Genomic DNA, 20,357 nt, shown 5'->3' with positions numbered 1-20,357 from the left:
ATGGGTGGGAGGCGGGTTGGCCTCAGATTGTGCTGGCCTCCGTCTGTCTCTTTGGACCTGATTGGCAGGTTTTTCTGCTCTTTCTCTTGGACTTTCTTCCGTCCAGGGACACAGACAGGCTGAGGCATTGTAACACTCTTGTTACAGACGACAGATGCAGAGGAGCGGCAGGACTGTTGCAGGTGGATGCTGCTGGTCTCTTCACATTTGGGTTCTAGTTCTTCACATTTCTGCTGGTGTTCAGTAGTCAGAGGTTCAGCCCAGGAAATTCTCTGCTTCCCAGGAACAGCAGAGAGATGACTGGACCCGTCCATGCTAACAGTGGAACCAAACCCTCCTCCAGTTGAATCCTTTGCAGCTTTACCTGTTTTGATAATGGGTGGGAGGCGGGTTGGCCTCAGATTGTGCTGGCCTCCGTCTGTCTCTTTGGACCTGATTGGCAGGCTCTCCTGCTCTTTCTCTTGTATCTTCTTCTGTCCATGAACACGGATAGGCTGAAGCATTGTAGCACCCTTGTTACCAACAACAGGTGCAGAGGGGCGGCAGGTATGTTGCGGTTGGATGCTGCTGGTCTCATCACATTTTTTGGGTTCGAGTTTTTTATGGCTCTGCTGCTTTTCGATACTTGGAAGTTTAGCCCCACCAATTCTCAGTTTCATGGGAACAGCAGAGAGATGACTGGACCCAGCCATGCCAAAAGTGGAACCAAACCCTCCTCCAGTTGAATCCTTAGCAGCTTTACCTGTTTTGGTAATGGGTGGGAGGCAGGGCGGCCTCAGATTGTGCTGGTCCTTGTCTGTCTCTTTATATCTGGTTGGCAAGGTTGCCTGCACTTTGTGCTGCCTTGGAGGTTCGGCCTGTCTTATAGCCCTGCTAATTTTCCAGTCTTTCCACAGAGCCATAGTGGCATTGTAATCCATGCCTACTGCCTCTATGTCCCAAGTAATCTCATCAGGTGTCTCAGAGTCCTCATTGTTGACTTGTGCGTTCTGGCAGTCAAACCATTTTGGTTTCAGATTTTTTCCACTTCTTTTCTTGATGCTACCCCTGGTTCTTTTCTCGCACCTTTTCTGCTTTTCTTGCTGTCTTTCTGCCTCTAGCCTCAGCTTTTCCTCATAGAGCCTCTGCCTCCTCGCATTCTCCCTGATCTTCCTCAGTGTTTCCAGGCTTTCTTCAGGGAGGTCTTCAATTACCTGGAGCAGTAACAAAACATGGTTCTCAATACCACACAGCATCTCCAGAGTGTCCAGGTAGTGCGCTCGCTTATCTACGAATCTGAGATAAATGTTTTTCACCTTTTTACCAAGGGCATCCAACATAATGTCCTCGTCAGCTGTTTTTAAAGATTCATGGATCCAAACCATCTTTTTTAACATGGCCACTCTCATCTTTTCTTCATTCAGTTTATTCCTGCTCTCATTTACCTGCAATGTTAGTAAGTCATCAGCCTCTTTCGCTTTCTTCAAGGTGTTCTGCAAGGTATGCCGGACTTCGTCCAATACGGGCTTGTCCTTGTTGATCTTATTAATCAGGGACAGGTTCTGGTCTGTCAGACGTGCCATTTCATCAAATACCTGCTGATAATCAGAGACTTGTTGCTCTGGCTTCTCCTCATATTCTAAACTGTGATTATCCATTTTAGGATTTGCGACCACTTTTCTGATCATGTCTTCCTGGGACTTCTGCCACTCTGAACACATCAACTTAAATATAGTGTTTTTGTGTCTTTTACATTTTTTTAACATTTTCTCGAAATTGGCAGATTCACTTTTTATGGTCTCCATTTCATCATTTAACTTCTCAATTGCAGCATTCATCTCCTGTTTGAGTGTGTGCTGTTTTTCATACAATGTTTCAGCATCTTTAGTCTTCTTTTCAACTGCCTTGAGAGATTGTTCAATTTTGTCATTTTCTAACACAATCATTTGTTCAAGGGGTTCAATTTGTCGCTCCTTCGCTGCTATGGCCTTGTCCAGCTTTGTCATTTTTGGCCTGGTCATGGGCACATATGTATCAAACACAACTTCCATCTTAACAATAAGAGTAAGCCCAGGTTTTGGGTGCGTAATAATATCTTCAGGTCAGGACTGACTCTTGTCAATACACAGCACTGAGGATTTATGCAATTCTCTCTTCAGACAAACCTTAAAACTGATCTGTTTCAAAGTTTGGTGCCTTTGTTCTCAGTGCTCTCATGCTGTGACATCATCACATTCCAAAGCCTCTGATCTGAACTACTGCCCGTCTTCTGACATCACTTCCGGTTCGTTTCCATGACAGCTGTATAGCTTCTTGAAGGTTTAATGCGGCCTGGACGCACGCCTTAAAATGCAATCCAAACAAGCAGAGCTGAATTTACACGTTTCATTTACGCTATTATTTGGGGCGCTGCTCTGACAGTAGAGCTATAGATGAGAGAATGGGTCAGTCTCATGTTATTTCATTGCCCAATGCGTTTGAGATCAGAGGTGTCACACACGTGCCTAGTCAGAAACGCAGCCTCTGATTGGTCGACAAGTCAGGAACACAGCCTCTGATTGGTTGCCAGACTCAACCCAAGGCGTCATGGGATTGCCAGCAGACCGCTAACAACAACTTTTACTGTTTTTTTACGTCTTGATTCTTTCTGAATGGACATTTCTGATGGTTCATCCATTCGGGCTGTTTAAAGAGGAGCCGGAATGACAGCACAGAGCAGCTGCCCTCACTTTCTTTCTTTCTTTTTTATTATTCTTTTTTTTTTTATTACGTTAGAAAAAACACGTACATTATAGTTAACACACGAGAGTAAGTAGTTCTTTATAACCTAATACACAACCGGTCAAACGTTTTATAACACATATTTCCTCCAGCTGTTTTTTAAATTAAAGCTGAGAAAAAAATAAACAATTTGAGATTTATTAACAAGGAATCATGGAATCTTCTTTGTGTGATGAATGTAATCTGAATTTAACTCTTGTTTTTCAGTTATTAGCTAGGTCCACATCTTACTGGGGAAGATCACCATGGTAACTTATGTTGAAACAGGCAAACTTGAAAGGATAAGGTCAAAATCTATCGACAGCCTGACTGACCAGTCAGATTACTAGAAAAACTGAGTCATCAGTGCTTCAGGATCCCAACGGGATCAAGAGTTTACATTTTTTGTTGTTTTGTTTGCGGCAAAAACCGTGAGATCTCCCCCATGCATGATGAACCAGTCTGTTGCACCCATACAGACTTTACCTGCAGCATCACTCAATGCTGCCATGTGGTGTCAACTTGATGTAGACTACAAATAAAAACAGCCATATATACACGCAATTGATTCCCCCTGCAAATATCTCAAAAATGATGGTGAGAAACTTTATCAAAATAATGAGTTAGTAAGGCAAAATCGCAAAATAATGAGAAACATTCTCAAAATATTGACTTAGCAGCTCAGAAAAAACGAGAAATGTTCCCAAATTAATAATTTAGTACCTAAAATTAATGAGAAATGTTCTCAAAACATGGTAATGTGCTAGCTTCCTACAAAAAAAAAAAATAGACAAAAAAATAAACAGCATCTCGAAACTATTCACAAATTCATTGTTTGAGCCGACCTCCTTCTGTAAATGATGTATTACCAATAATCAATATTATCCTGATTAAGGATAGCATGCACCAGCCACCCATGTTGCCAGATGCCAATGACATCTAACGTTATCTTTTACATTTGATCGAGCTCATGTTAATCTTGTTGGGGTTTAGGTTCTGCTCTTTCTCTTGGACCTTCTTCCGTCCAGGGACACAGACAGGCTGAGGCATTGTAACACTCTTGTTACAGACGACAGATGCAGAGGAGCGGCAGGTATGTTGCGGTTGGATGCTGCTGGTCTCATCACATTTTTTGGGTTCGAGTTTTTTATGATTCTGCTGCTTTTCGATACTTGGAAGTTTAGCCCCACCAATTCTCAGTTTCATGGGAACAGCAGAGAGATGACTGGACCCAGCCATGCCAAAAGTGGAACCAAACCCTCCTCCAGTTGTATCCTTAGCAGCTTTACCTGTTTTGGTAATGGGTGGGAGATAGATGACTACTATTCATCCCCGAAGGGAAATTAGGTTGTTACAGCAGTCCGGTGTATTAGAATACAAAAATACAATAGAATGGAATACTGAGGTAGACAGAATAGAAATAAAAATACAGCATGGCAAGATATAAATACCATAAATAATAATATACTATGAATATGCATATGTAAATAGAAAGTGCAAAAAGAAGGATACAAATATTGTATGAATATGATATATAATATCAATACGGAGCGTGTGTGATATGGAGTGTTGTGATGATTTAGAGTGCAAAGGGTGACAGGTCATCTTGTGTCATCTTGGCTCTGACAGAGGTAGATGAGTTGTACAGTCTGATTACAGGCTGAGGCTCAGGTTGAAGAGGTGCTGGAGAACTCCACAGAGCTGGCTGGAACATGCCTTCAACACGTGAGGGCTGATGCGGTCCGGTCCAGCAGCTTTCCTCTGTTTGAGCCTCTCCAGCTCTCTCCTCACCTGGCTGGATGTGATGTGGAGTCCAGACTGGGGGGTGGGGGATAAGACAGGGCCTGAGATGGATGTCAGCAGTGGGTTGGGGGGTGGGGGTGACGAGGGTGGAGCAGAGAGGTGTCTGCTGTAGGAGAGGGTGGGGGGCTGTGAGGATGTCCTGGGGGTGAGAGATGTGAAGAAGTCAGTGGTGAGTATCAGCGGGGGGGAAGGGGGTGGGGATGACGGGGGTGGTGAGGGGTTGTTGCTTGGGGAAGCAGTAGAGGGGCTGCCGGGGGTGGAGGGGTTGGAGTTGAACCTATTGAAAAACATGTTCAACTCATTAGCACATCGTTCGTCCCCCTCAGCTGCACCCCCACCTCTCCTCTGGAAGCCGGTGAGCTCTCTCATCCCACTCCAGATGTCCCTGGTGTTGTTGTCCTCCAGTTTGTGCTCCAGTTTCCTTCTGTAGTTGTCCTTGCTCTCCCTGATGCTGCGTTTGAGCTCCCTTTGTACCTGCTTGAGTTCTACTCGGTCCCCTGATCTAAAGGCCCTCTTCTTCTCGTTGAGAAGGGTCTTCAGGTCGCTGGTTACCCATGGACCTTTTTAGTGGGGATGGTGTTGTCAATGCAGAACCCAATGTACTCAGAGACACAGTCAGTCAGGCCATCAATGTCCTCACCATGTGGGCAGCCACAGACTGGCGGGGCGGCCTCAGATTGCGCTGGTCCTTGTCTGTCTCTTTATATCTGGTTGGCAAGGTTGCCTGCACTTTGTGCTGCCTTGGAGGTTCGGCCTGTCTTATAGCCCTGCTAATTCTCCAGTCTTTCCACAGAGCCATAGTAGTTTTATTGTGTTTGTTTGGTTGTTTTTTAATTTTTTTTGTTTTGTTTTGTTTTGTTTGTTTTATTGTGTGTATTTTTTTTTTGTTTGAGACACACATGGGTTTATACGCCTGACAGCCAGGTTTTAGTTCAGGCCAAACTTTTCTGATGTGCAAGTTCTAGAAATCACCATGGTGTCCTGAAAAAGAGGTAAGAAGAGTAAAGAAGAAAAAAAAGGAAAATAAGGTGGCAGGACAGGTCTGGTCCAGATGTCTGGTCCAATGCTTGACAGCATTTTGGATGGGGGGGTGGATGGGTGTTTGATGAACAAGCGCGCTGGTTCTTTAAGGCGACAGATGCAGAGGAGCGGCAGGACTGTTGCGGGTGGATGCTGCTAGTCTCTACATATTTGGGTTCCAGTTGTTTACAATTCTGCTGCTGTTCAGTAGTCAGAGGTTCAGCCCAGGAAATTCTCGGTTTCATGGGAACAGCAGAGAGATCACGAGACCCGTCCATGCTAACAGTGGAACCAAACCCTCCTCCAGTTGAATCCTTAGCAGCTTTACCTGTTTTGGTAATGGGTGGGAGGCAGGGCGGCCTCAGATTGTGCTGGTCCTTGTCTGTCTCTTTATATCTGGTTGGCAAGGTTGCCTGCACTTTGCGCTGCCTTGGAGGTTCGGCCTGTCTTATAGCCCTGCTAATTCTCCAGTCTTTCCACAGAGCCATAGTGGCATTGTAATCCATGCCTACTGCCTCTATGTCCCAAATAATCTCATCAGGTGTCTCAGAGTCCTCATTGTTGACTTGTGCGTTCTGGCAGTCAAACCATTTTGGTTTCAGATTTTTTCCACTTCTTTTCTTGTTGCTACCCCTGGTTCTTTTCTCGCACCTTTTCTGCTTTTCTTGCTGTCTTTCTGCCTCTAGCCTCAGCTTTTCCTCATAGAGCTTCTGCCTCCTCGCATTCTCCCTGATCTTCCTCAGTGTTTCCAGGCTTTCTTCAGGGAGGTCTTCAATTACCTGGAGCAGTAACGAAACATTGTACTCAATACCACACAGCATTGTCACACCCGTGAGGGTGGCTAAGAGTTAAGGGAACCTTAATTACTATTTATAATACTAATTAAATTAATGAGAAAAATCATCAACAAAATACACCCAAAATAAACATGCAAATAACTAGTGGCCCTACCCTTTTTGTTCCCGTTCAGTACATAAACTCTTCTGGCATCAGCCGTTCAGTGAGTTTGAGCATAGTCAGCGATGGGCGATAGAATGAATAAAGAGGGAGACTTAACTGGAGGAGGGACGAAGCGTGCATTCACCCCTCCACTTTCCCACGTAGCATGTCTCCCTCTCTGTAGCAGCCGGACGTCTATGGTCTCTCTGCTGCTGCTCCTTCCTGGTGTGGTCCAGCTACTGAGACTCTTCTCGTCTGCTTGGGTTCAGTCGATCCGGCCATAGGCTGTCGTTCTCTCGGGCTCTTTCCGCCGCACCGTCTGCTCCGCGCCGCTCTTATTGGCGTCTCTCCTCCCCTTTTTGTCCCCACACACCTGGCTCGCATTTTCTCCATCACCTGGTTGGAGGTGGGTTGGGCTCGCTGCTCCAATCAGCATCTGTCTGTGACACACGTACACACGCCTGTGACAGCATCTCCAGAGTGTCCAGGTAGTGCGCTTGCTTATCCACGAATCTGAGATAAATGTTTTTCACCTTTTTACCAAGAGCATCCAACATAATGTCCTCGTCTGCTGTTTGATGCACAATATATGCACACCCCTTCTCATGCACAACATGGGCCAAAAATGAACTGCATTCAATTTCCAGGTTATTTCATGCTGAGTTTTTCTTTGCTCTATCTTTTGAAATCAATTTATTTTATGATTGAATATTCCAAGTATTCTTTAAATATCTTGTTTTCAAATTACCATAGATCGTTAATTTCATTTTTTCTTTCCTACTTTATGAACAAAAATACTTTTTATATTACTACACATGGGTCATCCAAGTGTGATTTAAAATTAAATGTCTTAATACTATAATAATAATTTGTTTCAAGTAAGTACTTTAGCAGTGAATGGGGCCAAACAGTTATTTAATATTTGCAACATGTTTGTCATTTTGTCACACACTCACATACCTCCTGATAACAGATAACATGGCTATTGAACTGAACTTTATCTGTGGTTTAACAACTGTAAACTGGTGAAATGTGACCAAACAAAATAAAACACAACTGAACACATCACTGGAGCACAAATTGCCATCTAAATTTTTACATGCCTCACAAATGATCACTAAGTGTTTGTGCTCCTTGCACACAGGCCTGGTGCACTGGGAACACCAGCTGCTGGCTTTTCTGTCTTTCAAAACTGGACGGATCGCGCACCTCTTCCTCTTCCTTTGGCCCTCCTGTCTGATGTCCTCTTGTAGCTGGGTGGTGGCTGTGTTTTTGTGACAATCAGAGACTTGTTGCTCTGGCTTCTCCTCATATTCTAAACTGTGACTATCCATTTTAGGATTTGCGACCACTTTTCTGATCATTTCTTCCTGGGACTTCTGCCACTCTGAACACATCATCTTAAATATAGTGTTTTTGTGTCTTTTACATTTTTTTAACATTTTCTCGAAATTGGCAGATTCACTTTTTATGGTCTCCATTTCATCATTTAACTTCTCAATTGCAGCATTCATCTCCTGTTTGAGTGTGTGCTGTTTTTCATACAATGTTTCAGCATCTTTAGTCTTCTTTTCAACTGCCTTGAGAGATTGTTCAATTTTGTCATTTTCTAACACAATCATATGTTCAAGGGGTTCAATTTGTCGCTCCTTCGCTGCTATGGCCTTGTCCAGCTTTGTCATTTTTGGCCTGGTCATGGTCACATCTGTATCAAACACTCCTTCCATCTTAACAATAAGAGTAAGCCCAGGTTTTGGGTGTGTAATAATATCTTCAGTTCAGGACAGACTCTTGTGTTTTTATACATCCTTAGGGATGTAAAACAAGGTTTGAAAAAAAAAAAAAAATTCTATCTTTATTCTATAAAGAAATATTTATCTGTCCACTCAAGAGTACTTCATGTATTCTGTACTGTAAAAAAACATCAATGTAATAACATGGTAGTTATATAGGTATAGTTGTTCTAATCTTCTTCCGGCTCTCAACGAAGGCGGACGCATCTTCCCCCTCTCTCCTCTCCCTTCTTTTCCCTGCTTTGCATCTCACGTCTCGTCCTGTCTTGTCTAAACCTTGGAAGCCTCTCTCCGCACTGCTCTCTAAATCTAAAATCATGGAATTGGTCAACTGGTCTCTCAACGCAATTGACAGGATCTTCTCGACGAGAAGCCCGGGTTCGGGGGAACCTGTCTGCCCTGGCGGAACGTACGCCGCTGGTTACATGAGGGACTCCTGGGAGCAGTGGAGGGTCGTGTGCCTGGCGATTCTTTCCGTTGAGGACATCGAAGATCTCTACATATTCGGAATTGTGATATCAGGCTTTCTGCTGATTGGATTAGGCATTGCCCTGGTGTATCGGAAAATTCGGAAGACGGTGACAGCAGTCCAAATCCCCACGCTGCCCGACATAATTGATGGAGTGAGTAAAGCTGTAAGCACTCAGACTGTGATTGTGAACCGCAACTTGGGAACCACCTTGGAAGGAGCTGTCTACACCCTGTCTGTGGTAATAGACAGAGCTGTTAATGCTCAGACTGTGGTCATAAATCGCAATATGGGCAACATCTTGGAGAAGCTTGCAGCTTTGGAAAGGAGAATGGATGGAGATGACCAGAATGGACTAACAGAGTAAGCCGTGTCTATTGAAATACGACTGCTCGCCCTAACCCAAACAATCATAATCTAATCTGCGTTCCGGCCCCCGCAGCACCGGCCTTGGCCAAGGCCGGTGCTGGAACAACTCCCCCACGAGATCGCTGCAGTGAGACGCTTCTACTCCTATCCCTCCCTCCCCTTCCTCCACGGACACCTGTTGATTGTTGACTCCGTCCGGGACCCGATCAAGGTCTCCCTGTCTGTCGGCCATCTTGGTTTCACTGACTACTTTTTCCCATTGCAATGACCAGCCAATGGGATTTTTTTTGTATGGGATGATGCAATAGCTTCAACTAGAGTGGACTATATGCAGCAGTGCCCAAAATTGCAGGCATATATAGAGAAAAAAACACTTTTAAACAGCTGTACACTGTAGTGACCTCTATGCATGAAAGGGTTAAAATGCAATCCAAACAAGCAGAGCTGAATTTACACGTTTCATTTATGCTATTATTTGGGGTGCTGCTCTGACAGCACAGAGCTATAGATGAAAGAATGGGTCAGTCTCATGTTATTTCATTGCCCAATGCGTTTGAGATCAGAGGTGTCACACACGTGCCTAGTCAGAAACACAGTCTCTAATTGGTCGACAAGTCAGGAACACAGCCTCTGATTGGTTGTCAGACTCAACCCAAGGCGTCATGGGATTGCCAGCAGACCGCTAACAACTGTAACTATTTTCACTCGGAAGAGTGGATAAATAATTACAGAATACATTCACTGTTTGATATATATAATTATAATTTATTTTGCCAACTGTCCAAAAAAGACAGTCCAGTTTAAGGCTGGATTACAAAGCTTCAAAATACGGATACGATTTAATCAGAGTCCTTGAATGGACATTTCTGATGGTTCATCCATTCGGGCTGTTTGAAAGAGGAGCCGGAATGACAGCACAGAGCACTGGCCTGGGGTGCTGCAGTACCCATCCCCAGGTCAGCTTCTTTGGTTATTTTCTGCATCAAAGGTGTGTTTTAAACTCACTTGGCTAGTTCAGGTTTAGAGCAAAGATGAGGCCAATTAACTTGGCATGTGCAGGTGACTGATGGCAAGTCATTAAGTACTTCCACAACTTCTGTGGCGACCCGAATGTCATGTAGTAGCTGGAGAGGATCCTCCTTCACCCGTATGATGAACACTGCCAAACACCGTTCAAGCTCTTTCAGCCTCATCCTTCTGAACAACCTGAAAAAGACAAAACATTTATTACAAATGACTGAGAAAAAAGCTTTGTACTAAAATACATCTAAGACCAATTCCACATATTAAACAGACGGAGTTAGAAATAAAGACCTGCCTTTACTTGCCTACACTTCTAAACATAAAAGACTTTTATTGGTGTAAGAAAGACATTTAGTCTCCTCTAACTTTCTCTCTGAGTGATCATTTTACAGTAAATACAGTTGAAATCACAGCTTAGTCTTTGTCTTTCTGTTAGATGTTTTGTCAGATAACGTTATGGTTATAAAATCAGGATTTGACTATAGGCGGTCCAGACATGTCCTAGGTTCTGACCTAGCCTTGTTGTATTATACATATCTGAGGACTAACTAGAAGATAGAGAATTCCACAATAATTATATGTATGGTATGCCTTAAAATGGGCCAGCAGCGTTTCTAAAACGCTACATTTTCAGGGCTTGAAAACTCCAGAGTAGTATGGATGGAAGCGAAAACGGAGCAAAAGAGATACTTTTTAAAATGAAAATGTAGTAGTGTAGACATACAGCAGCACCAACCCAGGATAGAGACACAACAGACCTGTATTACCAGTCTGCACAGCAGCTAGCAGCTCGTCCTTTCTCCCCTGAGTCTGTGTATGTGTTTTCTAAGTGGATGCAGGGTGTCCACGGGGTTTTAAAAAGTATCAAAAGGTAGTAAATAAAATTAGCAAAAATGAAGGCCATTAAAAGGTATTAAAATGTATTAGACGCCATTTTATGAGGTATTAAATTTTAGATTTTTTTTTTTAAACTATGAGTTGTCTATTTGTGTTTAAATGTTTATCTGCTAAAGTTCACGTAAATTTCTTTAAATGTGGGATTAGGCTCATTCATTCTAGTTAGGCGATGTCTATGATACTGACATTACATTCAATGGTCGTTCAAACATTTTGCGCGCTGAACTGGATACTGGCTGGCTTGTCAAACTCCTCAGGTTTATTTGCTTAGGCATATCTTACATGCTCGGACAACCAAACGTATCGTCATCAAGGGTAAATGCAAATTCTCAGACAACTGGCTAGAGCAGCGGTTTTCAAAGTGTGAGGCGCGCCTCCCCTGGGGGGCGCCAGAGAGCTTCAGGGGAGGCGCGGCAAGAGAAAAAAAAACAAACCTGAAAAGAAAGAAGAAGAGTGTATACGTCTGGCGAGGGGCAAAATGGATCGTTTTTTAGTATCTAAAGTGAAAGTGAGAGAGGGCACAGAGTCTGGGGTGAGCAGAAAACGGAGGAAGTATGACCCTGATTATTTAAAGTTTGGCTTTTCGTGTATTGGTCCTGATGATGCTCCGCTGCCACAGTGTGTCATCTGCAAAGAGGTGCCAGCTAACGACAGTATGCGACCATGTAAACTCCGGCGTCATATTGAAACCAAGCACCAAAGTTTAACGACCCAGCCGCGGGAGTTTTTTGATCCGAAACTTAATGAATTGCGGTCACAGAAGAAAGTCATCGAGTCGTTTGGCACCGTGAACACCAAGGCAACTGAAGCATCATACCGCGTAGCGTTACGTATCGCGAAGGCGGGAAAACCCCACAACATTGGTGAGACGTTGCCCCTCCCTGCTGCCAAAGATATGTGTTCGGTACTAATGGGCGAAGCTACTGCTACCAAGCTGGATGCCATCCCGATGTCTGACAACACCATCCAACGCCGCATCTCTGACATGGCAGCTGATGTGAAAGAACAGGTGCTGGATGCTATCCGTGAGAGCCCTTTCTTCTCCATTCAACTGGACGAGTCCACTGATGTTGCTAACTGTGCACAGATAATGGTGTATGTACGCTTTATTAAAGAGCTCGATGTCCAGGAGGAGTTTCTATTTTGCCGTCCTCTGCCGGCTCGCACTACAGCCGCAGAAATCCTCAAGGCTTTGAATGACTTTATTCAGGAAAATAATATTGACTGGAGTCGCTGTTGTGGAATATGTACTGATGGCGCGAGGGCAATGACAGGCCGCCACAGCGGTCTGGTGAAACAGGTGCAAGCGGTTGCGCCCGCCGCTGTGTGGTCGCACTGTATCATCCATCGCCAGGCTTTGGCGACCAAGAGGATGCCCAAAGAGCTGCACGCGGTCCTGGATGAGGCAGTAAAAATTGTCAACCTAATTAAATCACGTGCCATGAATGCCCGTCTCTTCTCCACCCTCTGCAATGAGATGGATGCCCACTTCCATCAGCTGCTCCTGCACTGCGAGGTCCGGTGGCTGTCGCGGGGCAAGGTCCTCACCCGCTTGTGTGATCTGCGCGAGGAAGTCCTCATGTTCCTCGCCGAAATCAACTCCCCACTGGTGAAGCATATGGAGGACACAAAGTGGGTTGCAATGCTGGCCTATCTGTCTGATATCTTCGACCGGATAAACACACTGAACACCTCTCTGCAAGGCAAAGAGTGCCATGTCTTTTTGGCACACGATCAAGTCTCTGCATTCAGGAAAAAGTTGGATCTGTGGTGTGCTCGTGTTGAACGGGGCTCGGTGGAAATGTTCCCAACCTTGGAGGATGTTGTGGAGAAGACAGGACTGCAACTGGACTGTGTGCAACAAGTAGTCATTGCACATTTGAAGGGGTTGCGTGAGCAGTTTGGAGACTATTTTGGGGAGGAGACCTTGGCAAATCAGTGGGTGAGAAATCCGTTTTCTTTCCCAGTGACACCCCGTGATGGACTGACCTTGCAAGAGGAGGAGGCCCTTGTCGAGCTGAACTCTAATATGGACTTGAAACAAAAGATGAGTGAGGTGTCACTTGCACACTTCTGGCTGTCTGCTGTCGAGTTCCCCGACCTCACCAAAAAGGCTGTAAAGGTGTTCATCCCCTTCACCTCAACTTACTTGTGTGAGTGCGGGTTTTCCGCATTGACAATGATTAAAAGCAAGTACCGGTCACGGCTGCGGGTGGGGGATGATCTGCGTTTATTCCTTTCCACAGTGCATCCCCGCATCAACCGCCTGTGCGCATCAAAGACACAGACTCATTGTTCCCACTAAAACAGAGGTGAGCGAAATAAGGTGGCAAGATTGGTTTATTGCCGTCTTGGAAAGGATTTACGCATGATGTTGAGACCGCGATATGAAAAGCAGCGCTGTACATGGTGCGCAGTGATGCTAAAAATCTCTGATGTTGATCTGTTTATTATTTGATTTGAGGAATTGCACAGAGGCCTTAAAATGAATGTATTCAAAAAGATGTAAAAAAAAAAAAAAAAAAAAAAAAAAAACAAACAAAAAACTATTAAAATGTGAAAAAAAGATGTTAAAAACATACAGATGTTAAAATGTGTTTAAAAAAGATGTTAAAAACATACAGATGTTATAATGTGTGTTTAAAAAAGATGTTAAAAACATACAGATGTTAAAATGTGTGTTTAAAAAAGATGTTAAAAACATACAGATGTTATACTGTGTTTAAAAAGATATTTAAGCACATACACAGATAAAGATGATTAAGATTAAGATGTTTACAAAAATAAAGATGTGTATAACATTTATTGTTTAAAACCTTTTTTAAGCCTGTGTGGAACATACAAAATAACAACAATAACAGTAATAATAGTAATAATAATTAGGGGGGGTGAAGGGGGGGCGGCATGCTTTTGAGTTCTCTTAGGGGAGGCTCACTATCCCACACTTTGAAAACCCCTGGGCTAGAGGACCTGGCGTTTAAAGACTGGCTCAGGCCTGTATTAGGGAATAACTGGCAGACTAACTGTTCGGTTTGTAAAAAAAAACAAACAAAAAAACCAAAAAAAAACAGATATCAGCTGGATGGGGGTTAACGCTCTCCGGTCGCATATGCAAAGCAATGGCCATAAATCTGGAATACACGGACGCAGAGAGCAGTTATCAATCTCTACTTTCTGTGCTGCTGCTACCGTTACACCACCGCAAACCAGTGCCACCGTCCAAACCAACGTTACGGCTACATCGACAGCAGATCCCCGGGTGACTCCGGGCGCCACACCAACACTGCGCGCCGAGGTTCTGTGGTGTCTAGACACTGGTGTTAAACAGGTTCAAGTCCATTTGCTGGTTGTAATGGCATAACCAGTTCATGTAGTGAATTTTTATCCTTTTTATCCTTAACTTTTTTCCTTTTATTGAACATTTTATATAATCTATTATTTTTTTATTCAAGAAGTTAAAAAAAATGCAAGATGTGTTCAAAATCACTGAGTCTCTAAATCTATTCTGTTGACCCATGTTCCCTATTTAAATTCTGTTGTATTGGCCAAGAGTGTGTAGTGTTATAAATCTCAAAATCAGTGTAAAAGTTAGAAAAGTTGCTGATTAAAACAGTTGCAAATCAGTGTCGTGTTGGTTTTAAAAAATATTGAGAAAGTATTAAAAAAGGTATTAAAAGGTATTAAATTTAACCTGAGGATTTCTGTATAAACCCTGTGAATGTGATGACAATTCTACCTGCAGGTGTTTGTGTCTGAAGGCAAACTCGGCTGGCAATGAATAAGGTTAATCACCTTTTTGTAGCCAATTTACCCGCATTTAAAACACCTGTTTACACCCTCTAACTTTGGTGTAAAATAAGTGTAAGAGGATAAATACTGTTCATCTTCCAGTGTATCATCTAACTCCACAATCAAAAGTGATGACCAAATTAACACTATTAAGATATGAGACATATTTTGAGATATGGAGCGAGTACACACCTGATCAGAAACTTCTGTAGCCTATGTCCAAGGATGCCAGGAATTGCAGTTGGAGTGGATGTAATTCTCAGAAAGTCATCATTGAACTTTAAAACACAAAACAGCACATGTACATGTTACAATGGCTGACAACACAAGTGAGGGGAGTGATATTGAAGCAAATTACAGCAGTCACCTGGATGAAAACAAGACAAAAACTTCAGAAAAAATCAGCCACTGATTTCAACCTGCCCGGCTGCCAAACACTCAGGGTCAGACATGTCGGAGAAGGCGAGCCAGCATCAATCTAGTCCGAGGTAAAGATTCACCTGATGTGACGCTGTCACTAAAACCTTTATTTCTCAGCCTCTGAGGCAGATAGTCCACGTAACAGAAACCATTTGAGACCTTATACCTTTGGCGTGTATTGTAAATCATTGCCTTTACCCTAATGTTCAACGTAAATATATAAATATATCTCAATAAACCTCAAAAACCAATGAACTGAACTAAGAATGTGGAGAAATGCTTGTTTTTCCAGCCATTTCCGAATTCAAAGGCAAGGCCGATAATTTACAATACAAGTCAAAGGTTTAAGATCTCAGATGGTTTTCATTTCATGCTTCTATCTGCGTCAGAGGCTAAGTAATAAAGGTTTTTTTTTTTTTATGAATGTCAAGTTATTAGTTTTCAAACAATGCTTAAGTCTTAGATGCTTTTTTAGAGGGTGCCTTATGGTTTGAAATGAGTCGACATTAATTTTAGTTTTTCATTAAGTATTTTGACATTTTCTAACTCTTACTAAAGCTAACGTTATTTGTCTTCATAAATCTGTTGAATTAATCACACCATCCTGAGAATATACACATACTAAACAAAAAAACAAAAAAAAACCTGGACTGAGACAAAAACCAAAATAACCAAAATTTTTACTTTTAATACTTCATTTCTGTCAAAACTATTCTCTAAATGCTGTAATTTCTATTTTGGTCATTCCTATTTATACATACATGCAAATAATGTTCACAGTTGCTCATTTTGCAACTTACCAAATTCAGCAGCTGCAAAACTTTTTCTGGAAACAACAGTAAACCTGTTAACATAAAAGAAAAGGTGTATTGTACAACACTGCATTATACTGCCAGATAAGAAGTAAGTAAGAATGTAATATGAATTCTTCCTCTTCAATCAGTACTCACTGCCTAGTATTTAATATTGTGTCTTCATTTTTAGTATTCATATGAATACACAATATTTATAATTATAAATATTCATTTTTTTAGTTTCAAGAGCAAACAAGTCATTTAACACTTCCTGTTAAAAGGGAGTTTTTCCTCCCCCCTGTCGCCAAGCGCTTGCTCGTTGTGGGAACTGTTGGGTTTTTCTCTGTAACAAAGTAAGGTCTTGACCTTACCCTGTAAAGTGCCTTGAGATAATGTATATTATGATTTGGCGCTATACAAATAAAATTGAATTGAAATTGAATTGAATAAATGTACGTGGAAAACACAAGTTTCCTAAAAAAAAAACAGCAACATTTCGAACTCTTACCTTGTTTAAAAGATTTTTCTCTGACAAAGGACAGTCTTCACTCACCAGTGGAGGTAATGGCGGACAGCAAAGTATGATCCGATGTGACAAAAAAATAAAATAAAAAATCATCCGATGTGACGTCCTGTGGTCATGTGACATGAAAATACCATTTAAGCAGTGGCGGGCCGAGCATTTCACATCTAGGCCTTCAATGGAGGTGACAAACAACATGCACTGTACTCACCAAAAATACTGATTATTTGTACACAAAATCCATCCTCCTTTCTGTCCTCAACAACAGCTCAGTCCCTGCTGTACAGGGTTATACGGTTCCAACAATAAGTCCAGTCTGTCCAGTCGTATTTCTGGCAAAAAAAGATTTTGCATTCTCAGTCGATGTGCATAGCAGTGTATGAATAATGCCATAGGTGCCCTCTCCTTAACTTTCATCTGCACCCCATTTAATCCGGATGACATGACCGGCGCCCCATCAAAACACTGTGATACAGCTTTATCCAGACATTCATAACAAACGACAATAAGTGCATTACTCACGTCTGTCGTCTCCTCCAGGCTGCTTCATTAATCTCCCTTTTTATCTCTTCCCCCATCACTTCAGCAATAGTATTAATTAGGTCGTTTTGAATTTTGCCTGACGTCCCGCAAAACACTTTGCTAGCGGACAGGTGGTAATGTAAGTCTGTGTTGTTTTCAGTCCCAAATAGTTAACTCTGTCTGTGGATCCTGCGCTTTCATCGTGTCCCCTAAATGAAAGTCCCTGTTTGAAAATATGACACAATCCATCGGTGTTTTCTCCCTGGTTTTCTTCACCTGTTCGTTGTGGAGCTCCGTTTCCTTGCTCACCTGTTCGTTGAGCTGTAGGTCCACTCCGGCTTCCGTTGCTTGTGAGTGTCCGGCTGTGCTTTGGTATCCCGCTGCTCCCTTGGTTAGACAACTCGAGTTTGCAAATCCAGTGTGGCTCCAAACACCAAGTCGATCTGTTGCGAATAACAGGCTTTCCCAGCAATACAATTAGCAGCGCTCCTCGGAGGCTGTAAGCCGGGGGCACCGCTCGTAGTTACCGGATTGACAGTGGCGGGAAAACCCTTTCCCCGGCTGGGACAGGTCTGCTAGCTTCGGGGTTGGCCGACCTTCTCTCACGATGTCCAGCTTGTCTTGAAAAGTCCGTCTTGAAAATGGCTTTGAAAGTACATCTGCGACCAAATCAATTCCCTCTCCCCTGTCGGCCACCGTGGGTTGAAAAAACTAAATCTTAAATCTTAAATCTACACGAATTTGTTTTAGCTTCAGCGGGTTGCTACAGATGCGGTTCGCTAGCAAACGACTCTGTGGCCGTCCAATCACAGGAGTGACGTCATCGTGTACCTGCTGTTGGTTTCCCCAGCTGGAAATCTGATTGGTTAAAGCAAGTTTCATTGCCATTTATTTTAAGCGACAGGCGCCAACATTGTTGATTCTGAAGGTCAAGGCAGATTTATTTTATCCTGGTAACACATGATGGCAGAAATATGATTGGATAAAAGCTGTAACATAAACATACACTACTGGATGCAGCTCAACCAAGAGAAAAGCTATGAAATGAAGAGAATAGACTATTGGGAATTATTTTATACATATTCATGAAAAAATATTTTAATTAAAAAATAAAACATAAGTCAGTGATTTTGACTTGTGTTTAGGCCAGCAGAGAAGGCCTTGCTGGCCTTGATGGCCCACCACTGATTTTTACATATTGTCAGTGTTACTGTTGGAGGCGATCTGTGCAGACATGCTATTGCATGAGTTTTCACTGCCACATCGGTTTCAATGGCTTTTAACCGAGACATGTAACTGGCTGAACTTCTTTAAAATCCACTCTGACACTCGAGGAATATTATCAAGCGCACAAAAGATGAAGACAACTAAAACAGGACAGGAATTGTGTTTCTAAAATCAAGATGATTACCAAAAGGTCAAACTGTTTCTCCTTTCAGTCTTACCTCAAAAAATGCAACTATGATGGCCCCTACCATGACAATGGCGGAGTTGAGAACAGCCCAGAGGAGGAGAGAGATAGACAGGCCCCCCACCTCTGTAAACTTCTCTATGTCTGTGTGGTCAGAGGTCAAGGAAAGGTCTGGGGATACTGATAGCACATGGCTGAAATTGTTGGCTGAAATGTATTCAGCAGGAGGTTGCTGAGCTTAAATTAAATACATTACTTAAATTAAATACATTGCAGTCAGATCCTTAAACTATATCTCAGGGTGTACCTCATAAATCAGCCTTTAAAGCTCCATGAGCACACAACGTCAGCCAGACTAGATTTGCTGTGCCAGACACACATAACAAAACGCACATGATGAGCGTGAGGCTAAATAGCATTTTATCAACTGTTAACGCCCCACACACACTGCTTGATACGTCAGGTGTAATTTTAACCCATAAGCATATATACATATATATATATATACACACACACACACACACACACACACACACACATATATATATATATATATATATATGTGTGTGTGTGTATATATCTATATGGCTGTGCATAGCAGTTTCTAGGCTGATGTGTTAACATCATACAGATGTTGGAATCCATCTTAGATTTATGGTAATGGTAATGATAGTACTGATATTTTACTTAAGTTAATTTAAAATAAAAAGTCTTTGGCTGGATATTTGTGACTCCTGAAGGCTGAGAGGAAAGGGCTCCAAACAAATTCTTTTAAGTGAAAAGGTTGGAAATTACAAGCATAAAGTCCACAAATAAAGTAATATAAAACGACTTTTGCCCTTTGTAAGTTTCATTTTGTGATGCTTATGATACACAGACAACACCTGTAGTCTGTGATGGATGTGATTTCAGCTATCAAGAAGCAAAAATAACAATGGAAAAACCAAAATGCCCTCATGGACAGTTGTGCCAAATTTGAGAAAGTTCATTCAAGGTGTTATGCTCTGACCTTCAACCTTTGACCACCAAAATCTAATCAGTTCATCCTTGAATCCAAATGAATGTTGGCATTCTAAGCTTGTGAGGGAAAAATTTTAAGAAACAAAAACTCACTAACTTCAGAATTATGCTGCACTTCTCTTGGGGGGTTGTTTGTACGCCTGAATCAACGCAGACTCTGTGTTGGAGGGCCTTATATAACCCACTCTCACTTAATGGTAATTGGTTTGTAATAACATTCTTAACGTGGCGGGCCTTCCACACAAACACGCAAATGGGGTAAGAGTAGGTAGGCAGCTGATGTAGGGCCGGATGAGCCACCCTCTCGGGTCGGGGCTTGCACACACACATTCAGCATGTAGGAAGGACTGATACAGACAGAAGCACATTTCTTCATTGTCATGCTCACATTGTTTTGATGCAGAAGCTATGTGGTCATAAAAAATATACATGCATAATGAATCACAACTTGTCAATCAAAACTATTTTATTATTAAAGTGAATATAATAAATAAGCTGTACTGTAGGCTCTACTTAAATAATAGTCAACTATTTGGCTGGCAGCAGTGCTTATGGAAAGCTCTGATTAAAGTGACTTTATTTCATGTTCCATGTAGAACCTAGTGCTTAATGACTATGTGCAAACACAGATGGGTTCTCACCAACTGCAGTATGTCTTAGTATCACAGTTACCACAGAATAAACCACTTAAACTACATCCACACGTGAATCACAAGTAAATCCAACTACAGTTTGACATGTAACAAAGGTTAGTTTGTGGTGGTGATATGGCTCATCTAAAACACTCAAACTGGTTTTTACATTAAAATATCAGTTCACATTTTTA

At 42.4% G+C, this 20,357-nt stretch overlaps 2 protein-coding genes across 3 annotated transcripts in view; one reads left to right on the top strand and one right to left on the bottom strand.

Annotated features, from left to right (window-relative positions):
* Window positions 1–19,617, bottom strand: part of arhgdig (Rho GDP dissociation inhibitor (GDI) gamma) — a 68,469-nt gene extending 48,852 nt beyond the window's left edge. The window contains exons 1-4 of one of the 2 annotated variants that reach the window (XM_071474182.1): window positions 16,564–19,617; window positions 16,062–16,105; window positions 15,034–15,119; window positions 10,224–10,338 (exon numbers count right to left, since the gene is read on the bottom strand). The gene's annotated coding sequence lies outside the window, so the exon portion shown is untranslated. The remainder of the gene's footprint in view (window positions 1–10,223; window positions 10,339–15,033; window positions 15,120–16,061; window positions 16,106–16,563) is intronic. The other variant, XM_071474180.1, reaches the window with a different exon arrangement.
* On the top strand, window positions 11,531–13,357 carry LOC139609202 (zinc finger BED domain-containing protein 5-like). The gene has a single exon (XM_071463491.1). It carries the CDS (start codon window positions 11,531–11,533, stop codon window positions 13,355–13,357), a length of 1,827 nt encoding a protein of 608 aa, XP_071319592.1.
* Window positions 19,618–20,357: the final 740 nt, after the last annotated feature.

The sequence above is a fragment of the Trachinotus anak genome, unplaced genomic scaffold, assembly GCF_046630095.1.
Source record: "Trachinotus anak isolate AG129_WGS33_773 ecotype Australia unplaced genomic scaffold, CSIRO_AGI_Tana_v1 ptg000003l, whole genome shotgun sequence".
Lineage (NCBI taxonomy): Eukaryota > Metazoa > Chordata > Actinopteri > Carangiformes > Carangidae > Trachinotus > Trachinotus anak.
The sequence above is the reverse complement of the archived record's forward strand: the minus strand, read 5'-3'. Positions and strand labels throughout refer to the sequence as shown.

Coding starts and splice junctions, on each gene's coding strand:
- LOC139609202 (XM_071463491.1), top strand. CDS start 11,531: ATGGATCGTTTTTTAGTATCTAAAGTGAAAGTGAGAGAGGGCACAGAG.